Source organism: Eurypyga helias, unplaced genomic scaffold, assembly GCF_000690775.1.
Source record: "Eurypyga helias isolate BGI_N326 unplaced genomic scaffold, ASM69077v1 scaffold2492, whole genome shotgun sequence".
Taxonomy (NCBI): domain Eukaryota; kingdom Metazoa; phylum Chordata; class Aves; order Eurypygiformes; family Eurypygidae; genus Eurypyga; species Eurypyga helias.
Window position 1 is genome coordinate 75,137 of NW_010236446.1, and position 11,804 is coordinate 86,940.

Here is an 11,804-nt window from a genome sequence, read left to right on the forward strand (position 1 = left end):
GTCAGACAGTACATTCGTTTTCTATAGAGCTATTTACTACTGGAGATGCTGAACATTAGTAAGGAAACATCCCAGGTAGCTCGAGCATAATCCCGAGCAGAACGTTTATTTGTCATAGTAAAACTAGTAGCTTTATTTGTACAGGAAAACACAAAAACTGCTGGGAGACACATAACTAGACAGCAAATTCAGAATCAGGGAAGAGAAATGTCTTCATCTCAGCAGAAAGTATGAGAATAAGGTTTTCAAATGATGAAGTAGCAGCAGTTGATTTGCAATCAACAATAACAGCACATTTGAGCAACAGAATCATCAGAAATTCTCACTAGATACTGTAGGGTTGTATTATATATGAAATGTTCCATACATACATTTCAGTCCTTTGACATGATGCTTCTAAGGAATATGAGTATTGGACACATTGACATGCAAGACCTGTAAATGAATCTGCACATACCTCTTGAATCCCAAGAATAAATCAGAAACTCAATCCTAACAAGTGATAGATTATTTTCCTATCTATATATAATGTGTGACGTGATGAGAGATAAGAGACATTGTGCATTCAAGGAGGGAGGAAGGAAAGTAAACACAGCACCAACATTTTAGAAGCTAATTCTGAAAAATAGTAAGTATTAAAAAAACCTATTCCTTTCAAATAAGGACCTAAAGGCAGTCTACAAATAGGACAATAAAAATAACCTCATCTTTGGAGTGATTGCTTCCCACCGTGTTGACATTCATGAGATCAGACGATAGTTTAACTACAGACAGAACGCCTGCAGGAAAGGCTGGTGGAACATGGCTACGAAAGCCAAGCAGGGTGGATTGACTGCTGGTTGTATCTCAGTGTCATTTAATCTGTTGGTTACTCTGTCCAACCCTACAAAATAGAGGCAGGCGGAAGACCACAGGTACCAGCAGCTCTCAGGTCCTGCAACACCTGAAATGGCAATGCTACTGACACGACCACTTTTTTTTTTGACATACCTTAGATAGATCTATTTCACATGGCATAAAACAAGGGGCTAGATGGTCCCAATGACCAAGAAGCCTAAGATGCTTGTTTAACCTACTATCACCAACTCCTTAGCTGGTAGAGGATTCGAGATCCAAGCAAAAGTAGCTACATCAGGTGTTATCAGCATTTTTGTATTTTCAGACGCAAGGCTGAGATGTCAACACCATTGATTCACTGACTAAGTTAAACTGACATCCTCCACAAGTTATACAAATCCTCTTCAGCAAAAAAACATGGAAGCCGCCCAAACAAGAAGTGGCAACTTGGAAAATTACCAGACTTCATTTACAGTAACTGCAAGTTGTTGGTAGTCCTACAAGAACTTTATCAGAAGTTTGAATGTCTCCTCTGTAGTATATCATTTCTTTAATCAGAGATGGCCCTTGATGAATTCTCAGTTTTCCTGACTGAGTTTGTCTTGTCATTTAAGTTCTGTTTTCTTTCAGACTTTTTCCCCCACATTTTCCCAATTGTTGAAAGCTGAGCTGGGATTTATCAAGCACTTTGCTTTTGGCATTCCCAGATGAGTCATATTCCTTCCACACAACGGATGCACCAATATTTCCCAGTTGTTGCCTTGCTACCAAATAGGGTCTGAAATGAGAAATAGAGAAAGTCCATAAATTTATGCATAGTATATACCATATTACTTGTATCAAGAATAAAAAAATAGCAGTTTTATATATATTTCTAAATACCAATTGTTACACCAAACTACTCAGTTGGGGGATTAAAAGTGCTGGAGGAAACTAATGACATTCAGAATTTGGAGACTGTGCTTTCAGACCAGTTACACAGAGGCAGGAGTAGGAAAAGCATGGACAAAAACGTGATTAAAATACATTAGTTTCTTGGTCATAAACATAGAAGTTTACTATTTCTCTCCATCTCTAACAGAAGGTGCTAGCAGGAATAAAGCTCACTACTAAGTCAAGGAACTGGAGACAAGACAAAGCCACACCACAGAAACAGCTGTGTTACCAAGTTATTATTTGGTGGAAGGGCAAAGGAATTAAGAAACATGAAGGAGCTAGGCTTTTTTATTGTTGGATTTAAAAATTGCAACAGCTCACATCAAGATGTGAGTGCTATCCTCTATTAAAGCAACGTAACTGTATATGACAAACAGTACCTAGGCTGCCGAATTTTAGGGGGGGGGGGAGGAAAACCACCACTGGCTTTACTACCAGAACCAGTGAGCCTGCTGACCTTTAAACCAGCTTTTGGCTACAGAATCCTCTTTTGAGGACAGCATATTTTCCTTCTAATTTGAATAGTTAGCCACTATTTCACTCACAGTTAAGAAATCAATTGACTGGAAAAAACAGGAAGGCTTGCTTAGCATCTTATAATCGATTAAACCTACAATCCTGAAGGGCATCAGGAACTCAAAGCAGGTCAGTTCTATTTAAGGCAGGACTTTTTGTAGTTAATGAATTAAAAACAATTTCAGAGTTTATTTCAGAAGATTCAGACAAAGTTTAGAAAGCTTTTGTGCTAAGACTAACTAATTTCCAAACAGCATTCAAGTTAAATTCATACTGGCACCTTAAAGTGAAACAAAGCAAATTTTGCCTACTACTGTTACTAACAGGAGGAAACTTAAGAGACACCAACTCAATTGACTGCAATGACATGAACATGAACATACTCTGCACATGCAAGTGTTAAGCTATATAATAGTTTAAGCACGTAGAAGTATTTTCTCCTTGACAGAAAACAACGCAGGCTAATATCTTTTCAGTTAGAACCAAGATAGAGCAACTTAGGAAAACAATGGTATATATGCAATACACAGTTAAGAGCTCTCAAACTAACACTGCCATGACAGTGTAGAGCCACATCATTTTATCACAGACTTTTCCAAAACCTCCCCCAAACCTTTAAACCAAAATCCTTGGATAAGGAATTTTATTGCTCCTCTCCACAGACCAAACCACTGGAGAATTTGCCCTGCGTTCAACACCATTGGCACAAATAGTTATTTCATAATACGTAATGGTGCATAACACAGAGAGCCTTGCCTTAACGTATCAGAGTCCTTTCTGCAGTACCCTGCACTGGAAAGCACACGCTAAACATGATGTACCTGTTGAAAGCATAGTGCCTACTATAAACTTCCCTGCAAAAATTTTGTTCCTTCGCCACTTTCCATGCTCCAGCATTTTAAGTGGTCACAACCAATACCCACCATAGGGGACAAGAATTAGAAGACTTAGATCTCTTCCCCAGAAACCTTACTACACAGACAGGACAAGCTGCACAGAAAAACACATACCTGGTTCAGAGGGTCCAGCACACTTCAAAAACTGGCTCCTTCAGACCATATGATGCTGCCATCCACTGCATAGCTCAAAGTTATTTATTCCCATGATCCTGATGGTGTCTCTGCTCCACAATGTCTTTGTCCATGCCATGAAATGAATGTAATCCCCAGCCTCCTCCACGCAAGTCTCCTACAGTCCGGCGATATAGCTGCAACTCTACTCAGGAACATCTTCCAGTCCAGGATGAAGAAAGTATAAAGAACGTAATCCTCATCCATCGTAAAGAAAGGGGGCCTTCTTCCTCTCCTGGGACAGTCGGTGTGCTTCATTCCGATTGCAGCACTCATTCTAGCTTTTCTCCCAAAGCTGTTTTTCTAAGTAAACTGTATCCAATTCAGCAAAATATTTGCACATCCAATCACACGCCAGATTATTCCACATTGAGAAGTTCAGCTGTTGCAATATCCATATTTCAAAGAATTCAGATACCCAGAGACAATTAATAGCATGCTGCTGCTGTGATTCCCCAGATATATTCCATAAATTCCAATAACGAACAGATGAATCAAGTTGTTGGCAAAAAGCAGCGTAATAAATCCAGGTAAGTGAAGTGACTTACACTGATAAGGAAATTCCAGAAGTCTCACGTCTGTGCCAGTGTAGAAGTTGTCTTGGACTATCAAAATTATTATATGGCACGTGCCATCTACAGCAGGTATCACATGTGGGGACTGATTTGGCCAATGGCAGGTGGATCTTCCTTGCAGAACATACAGTTCAAATACTGCACCAGATGTGTGTAATTTGTTAACAAGCACACATTGCTGTGAGATAAGCCTTCACGCTTGCAAAGGCATCCAAACAGGTTAGCAGTGACAGCTCTAGCAAGAAAGTATGACTGAAAGTGCTATAGAAAGCTGTAGCAGTGAATAAAGATAGCAAGACCAAGTAAGATTACTTGGGGTCTGAAGAGGGAGCTGTAATATGAGACAGGAAGCCAATAAAGGCACAAACTGAGGACAGGATCATGATTAAATAGCAGGAGAAAGAGGGGACATAAGTAGCTGCAATTACAAAAAGAGGAAGGCTAAGCAAAAGTGTTACAATCAAGGGAAGTCATTACAGTTAAAGAGATGAAGATATTGAAAAAGAATTTTATTAAACACCAAAGACAAGGAAATAACGAAGTTAAGTAAAACACTGAAAGGAGGAGGAGAAGGAGAATAATTCAGCATAAAAAGCAGGCAACTAAGTGAAGCTGAAGTTTACAGTTGTGGCTAATCAAAGTATCAGACACCAATGAATAGATATGGAGAACTTAAGTGTGGCTCTCAAAGAACTACCTTCGGCAACAAGATGAGAATACTAGACAAATAGACTTAGCCTCGACTTTTAAATGCTTTGAAGTTTAACTCCATTGGATATATTTTCCAAAGGTTTTACATGTTTAGCGTCCAGAAAAATATGGATTAAAAGATCCAGTTGCACAAACAAAACAAGCAGGTGCTTTTTTTAAGCTTGCCTCAGATAGCTCTGCTAGTTTAGCCAAACCCTGGCCCTCAGCAAACCTCTGATGCTGGAATCCTCACTGTCCTTCCTGAAAAGATTCTGTCAATGCATGAGCACCCCAACTCAAAGGATTTTTTTTTTTTCTTTTTGGCAGTTCTCCCAGCATCTGCATGCTTTGGTTCTGATCCACAGCTTCCCCTATTAATCCAGGTCTGAATTTAACAAACCAAGACTACCCGTTGCACAACAGCTTCGAAACGTACGGAGACAGAATCTGAAAGATCCAACACCTCACCCTTGATCTAGGCCATGACTAGATGAATGTTTCCCCAACGGAAAAAGATGTCTTTGGTACCAACACAACGCAAGAGCCTTGTGATCTGTGCAGAACAAGCCGCTGTTCCGGGATATTTACCTTTCTGCAAGCAGGACAAAGTCCATTCTCATCAGTGCGAATACGATGCCAACAGAAACGACAGATTTGGTAGCCACAGGTGCAAGGGAAGAAGTTGATGTCATCAATTTCCAGAGGCTCCATGCAAAGGGGGCATTCCACAGGGTCTTCCTTAGCATCAGGGCTGCGAGACATTTTTATACGTTCGCAGAGCAGCAAAAGTTTATAATAACTTAATAGACCAAGAAGGTCAGCACTTGAAGGTCTGCAAGAGAAGGAAATAAGTGATTAGTACGTTTGACAACCTTTCTTCTTCACCTTTAATATTTCAGTTCTTCGCTGCTTTTCTTCTCCTCACACAAATTATCTACTAACACACAAGTTACTCCCTAATAAACTTGTGTCCCTACCTATGAATCACACAAGTAATATCAAAGATGGTACTGGTGATGTACCTCCCCCTCCTGGGTAGACAAGCACTTCTTTGGCAGTTCATTACCCTGTTTGGGTTTCAAACCATACAGTTTCAGACATACCAGTGTACACCATACATTGCATCTAATTTCTGCCACCTCCTTCAACTCCTACTTTCCTGAAATCTCTGCAAAGCTACAACCAAATCCTGAATGTAGGACTTCATGTTCAAAATCAATTTATTCCTTTGCTCAGACTTGGAACAATTAGATTTGGAACAACTTTTAGGTCATTCATTCAGACTTTTCAGCACTGAAAATTCAGTTACAGAATTATCACACAAAACCAGGGTGTGTCAGGTACACAGCCTTCTACGTGTGGCAAACAACTCTCAAGTCATTTATGCTTTTCATCAGCATCCAATTCACACCAGTGCCCCGACATAAGCATGTGGTCAAAACCCCCTCATTTTTAAGTTAGAGTGCAACCACAATAAAACATTTCTGAATCAGAATTTTGAACAGAACCAAGATTCAGGTCACCATTTTCTTAATTTATTTTTTAACTCAGTCACTTGAGCATGCTTTCATTATGTCAGTTTAAGAATGCAGCACAAAAAAAAGTTACTTTCAGACTCAAAACAAGGCACATATAGTCCTCACTGAGCTACTCAATCAGACTGAGGGTGGGGTTTTTTTTTTCCTTATTTAAGTATCACTTTTGATCTTCAAAGTTGCATCTAATCTCAGCAGCTGTCAATCTGCTGCATGACATGTATGTAGATAGAACAGAATCAAAAGGGCAACAGTAGAATTCTTAGGCAGACCCTTTGGTGGTGTGGGGGAACACCAAAGCCACCTAGAAACTCACTGAAAAGCACTGAGAAAGACATGACCAGAACTGACAGTTGGATGGTCATATAAACTACACCACTGCTTTACAAATAAGTGAACTCAGAAGTTTTTTTTAAAAAAATCCAAAATTCTTTTTACAGTTATGCCTTTCCCAAATCACCAGTCATGCAATCATAATGTAACCACACACACACAATCTGGAGTCCCCTCTACTTTCCCAGAGGGTTTTCTGTTTCATTTCTAAACCAAAACCTACTAGACCGTATATTATCCAGTCTTTCTCCAGACTTTTAGGAGAAAGTCCAGAAACAAGTTCTCACATCCCCCGAGTTGAAGAGTGACATTTACTCCTTTCCTAGGAAATACGATGACTAAATTAATGTTTTGTGATCAAACCCTTGCTCACAGATTTTCGTATGTTGTAGTGTTAGCCTTATTTGTCTTTGGTTTGAAACTTTAATAGCCACCAAAAAAAAGGTCCTGTTTATGATCTTCTGCATTCTAAAACAGACTTCCTTGCATGACATCTATCTTGTAAAGCCCAAGAAGTTCCAGCTCAAGTTGGAACCTCTCACCTTACACGATAGGATCTGTTTAGCATCAGACCGCAACACTTGTCCCTGCCCTGCACATGTCTTCAAGGAGAGAAATTCTTCTGCAAGCAGTCAGGAGAGAACCCTAAAGAGGAACAGCATACCCCCTCCTCCCCCAAAAGCACCATCCAAATATACACAGCAGGGAGTAGCCAGCTTAACCTGTGTTCACAAGCTGATGATACCAGAAGCCTAGACTAACTACAGTTTCAACTAGTTTGGTACAAATCATAGCCTCCAGGCACCAAGTGCAGTTCTGATAAACATACACCACTGCCCTACAGAGAAAACATTTCACTGGATGCTCACACAAAAGTAAGGATGAGAGAACAGATTTTAGATGCAGTAAGCATGTCTCTATATGGCATGGGCTAGCAACAACGCTGTCCTCTTTCTGACCTTCACAATAATTAAAACCAAAAAGTTAAACTCCTATAATAATACAACAACTTTTACTTGGTTATCTATGCTTTCACTAGTGCTATATTTACGACCATTTTGACAGGCTTCAAAACCAGGTTCTGGGCCCTTACCAATGTTTTCTACAGAGAACAGATTCTATCAGTATGACCTGAAGGAAAGAAAGGATTAGTTTGCTCAGGAGCTTTGTCTTATTTTTAAGAACACATTCCCACTGGCTAAGGAGTGGGAGGGACTGTTAAAAGACCACAGCACATTAATTGTTTATTATGCAGATAACACCTATTTCTACAGCAACCTTACATCTCCTGTGATCTTTTCACACTTGTATAGGAGCAGACAATTACAATATCAAAATGACTTTAAACCAAGACATGGGACAGACTGCACGGATTTTGTGCAGGTTAGATTTGGATTTGACTGTCACAAGTCTCCAAACAACAGGTCAGTAAGCAGACAGCATATGCCCATCAACTGCGTACTCATTGCGCCGTGTGCTCAGCAGCTTTGAGCCTACTGAAACATCTAAATAAGGCTACACTAGTACAGTGAACTGTAGCTAAAAGCACAGTTTTGAAGAAACTTCAGCCAACACAGTAAAACTACTGAATTATGAAGTTACTATGCGGAATCTCTGCTAAGAAATGACAGTGGTTCATGTGAGAAAAGTATGACATATTAGCTAGTGCCTCTGGAATATGCAGACAAGCTCTAACAAAACTGCCACGATTAACATTTATGAGCTGTTAACACTAAGAGTTCAGCAGCTGCTGGCAATAATGCCAATAGCTTGCTTCAGTCAGCAAATGGCCCGTTATTTTACAACAAGGAGTAAAGAGCAGCTGTGTGCCATGTTTCTTGAAACTAAGAAAGAGGCAATATTTATTTGCTTGAGAAAAAAAAACCCCAAAACCTTGCAAACCCTTTTCCATTTAGAGATTCTCCATTGAAGTGTTTACGTTTCAAGAGGCTTTATATACCAGGGTCTGCATCTCACCTCTGCATCAGAAAAATGCTTGTTTTTTCAAAACCAGAATAGCATACATAGTAAGGCATCATTAATGCCCTGTTCATATAGCGCTACCAAGAAACACAGTAACTAGTCAGCTCTAAGGCTATTCCAAACAATTCAATATTAACATCGCAGGAAAAGTAACACAGCAATGGCAGAAAACAAAACGCAGTATTACATGCTGTGTTTAATCCACAGTATTTGGTCTTGGGGATCGAGTTCAAAGAGATTTAATTAATAGCATCTCAGCAGAAGAAAAGGAGGAAGGTTGCATATGTGCATGGAGGCGATACAAGCAGCTGAATTTGTTCATGCGCTTTCCAAAACACCAACTGCAGTCAAACAGGGTTCTGACAGCTCTGCATCCTGTTTACAGGAGACACTGCCAAAACATTCACACATGCATAGATGGAACAGAGATAGACAATGTCCAGTAGCATCTTTTAGATTTAGTGAATTTGTAATAGGTAATAACCAAAAAATAGAAATACACAGTTGTCTCTTATCCCTTCCATCATATCAACTTAAAAGGTAATTTTCCAAACAAATATGAAAAAAATAGATAATTTTTCATTAACTTTTTAAAAAGTGCTTATTAGTGGATTTGACAGCTAGGCCTAATCAGCTTCACTGTACAATTGTTTCTCTTGATGAAATCCCCTATATTCTGCAGTCGGGGAAAACACATCCCACTGTTCGAGGTTACTCACCTAAACACAATTTTACTTCTAATACAGCTAGTGATTTCAGTCCATTTCAGATGTAGACATTGCCTTTTGCTTTTCCACTTGAGGTGAGCAAGTTAAACACCTAGAAGCTAATCTCCCCTATTTAATTTTAAAATGTGTCATTAAAAAGAGGGGCAGGAGAAAAGCAACTAGCTTGTTATCCATTCTTTTTCCTCAAGTGCACTGATCGAGACTTGGCACACATCCTTCTCCATCTCCGCATAGCAGACATCAGAACATCTACACGTGCTAGCAGCTGGTTTCAGTAAAAATGTCCCTTAAACGTTTAAGTCCCCCCCAAGGAGGACAGCTAGCTCCAGGGGATACAGACACATTCACCCTCTCACACAATGGGCTGAATCCAGCCTTGCTGCAAGATACTAAGAAAGTGTGGCAGCCAAAAATTGTGAAAAATCAAGTCAAGAAAAACCTGAGTAAAGGACTCGCACCCCAGAAAATATTTGGAGACTCAGGGCCTCTTGAAGGAGGGAATCCAGACATGTGTTAGCTAATGTTTCACTTAAAGTTCAAACATACCCGACACTTGAAGTGAAACAGGTTGGAGTCTACGCACCAAACCTTTAGTAAGGGCTTGTTAAACTTACGTAAACAGAAACTTTTTTGTGGCCTTGTATCTTTTGAAACTCGGTTCTGAGAAGTCTCAAAAACCAGGCTGTGGACACTGCATGTGTAACACCACGGGGAAGGCAGCCCCCTGAAGCCCCCATTCCACCCCTGCTGAAGGATCAGTTCCCTTTCACTTCATGCCTGCAGTGATCCCACGTACAGGCTGGAGGCAGAAGGCAAGCGGGTTACAAGCAGCAGCTGTGAGGGGTTACCCCTTCCTTGAATTAACAGGGCAGCAGCAGTTCTGTCAGCACAGCACTCCCCTCCAGGCCGGCATGGGGCACAGGGCCCACGCCCAGGCTACCGTCTCCGGCTAGTCACTGCAGATAGGAAAGCAACCTTCACCTCCTTTGGTCTCTGAACTTAACAAAGGCTATCACGTCACCGCCTTGCCATGACCACTGAAGGTTTCTATCAAAACGTTTCACAGGCAGGCTGGAGAGAAAGGCCCACTTTCACTCTAAGCACACCAAACTGAGGGAGATAGTCATTCAGGGCTCCACAGAGAACTCATATGGGAGAAGATTCACATATGCATGCCCCAAATCATGGATGGATGGTCAAGTCATTGAAACATTTAGTCTCGTGTCTTCAGCCATCCATACAACTCAAAAGAAATCTGGGTAACTTCCCCAGGCCACTTCTTTGACACGCTACACTCTGCTTGCCTGTAATTTTTTTGAGCACTGAACAAGTGATCCTTTCTCCCACCAGCCCTTCACTCACGTCAAAAAACAGTGGTATTTTACAATCACCTGGCTAGCAACACAGACTTAGGAGACAGCAGAAGTACTGAAAACAGGCTGTGCTTTTCTAAGTTTCATGGCACTGTTACTGACTGAGAACAAAGACACCTCAGTGGTAACTAAGCAGGCTCTTGAATTCATCCAAGTTAATTTTCATTTGAGACAAAGGGAAAGTTCACTTCCTACTTCTTTTTCCCTTGACCACGCTGAACATTTAAGGCAAATTGCAAAATCATACCCAGTAACTGCACAGTCCATTTTCTATCATGCCTTCTCTTTGGAATAATATTTAATATTTTCTCTGTGGTCTACAGCTACATTTTGATCACAATACAAACAACACATAAGAAGTAGACAAAGTCCCAAATATTTACAAAGTATGACCAAGACTCAGGTAGCCATCTCAGTATTTTTAAAAACACATCATTACACTGACTAGTATTACCCCCAAGTTCTTTAGCTCCAAGAGGTCAAAACGGAAGTCTCTAAAGACTACTCTGCTTTAAGCCTTGCTGCAGGTCCCTGGGGAGCTCACTGCCATGGTTTCAGACTTTGAACTATAAGTAGTTGAACTGTCACTCAAACCAACAAGACCAAGACATAACTAATTTTTGCTGCGTTGTATTTTACCTAAATCAATTCTCCATCCAGTTCATCACAGCCATGCAGAAGTTTGCACCAACACAGTGAAGATTTAGAGACAAACACCTGGGGGTAGCAAGAACAGCTCAAGCAGCATATTCAATAGCAGTGGAAAAATCAGCCACAGAATTCACTAGGTAAGTTTCGACCTAGTGCCCTCAAGGCACCCTAATAACAAAAATAGAAGAATCGGATGCCACCTGCAAAATTAAAGGGGAACTAATCATTCTTTACAAGCCTAGTGTGAACACAAATGATTTCACGTCAGTTAAGTGGAAAAGTGTTATGTACCACAAAAAGATGCTTTTTTCTCATTAATTGGTCACTGTAGGCTTATTGTTACAGGACTCAGCTTTTATGCATAAAAGGCTACATACTACCAGTTACACATGAATGCCAAATAAGAGATTTACTCAAATAAACTACTTTCTTACAAATCATGAACAGACTCCAGGTGTTGAATTTTATTTACAAAGAAAATGGGCCAAGTAAGATTTTGACCAATTCATCCACAAGCACATAAAGCTTTGGACACAGTTATTCAAGACAACACCACTATCCTAGCATCTAGGTCAAC

The 11,804-nt window shown here is 40.3% G+C and overlaps 1 protein-coding gene across 5 annotated transcripts in view; it reads right to left on the minus strand.

The window, feature by feature from the left end:
* CNOT4 (CCR4-NOT transcription complex, subunit 4) overlaps positions 1 to 5,454 on the minus strand; it is a 44,066-nt gene extending 38,612 nt beyond the window's left edge. For 2 of the 5 annotated variants that reach the window (XM_010147079.1, XM_010147077.1), the window contains exon 1: positions 5,213 to 5,454. In XM_010147079.1, the coding sequence (XP_010145381.1) occupies positions 5,213 to 5,386 (174 nt within the window). In that variant the 5' untranslated portion in view covers positions 5,387 to 5,454. The remainder of the gene's footprint in view (positions 1 to 5,212) is intronic. The other 3 variants (XM_010147078.1, XM_010147076.1, XM_010147075.1) reach the window with 2 other exon arrangements.
* Positions 5,455 to 11,804: the final 6,350 nt, after the last annotated feature.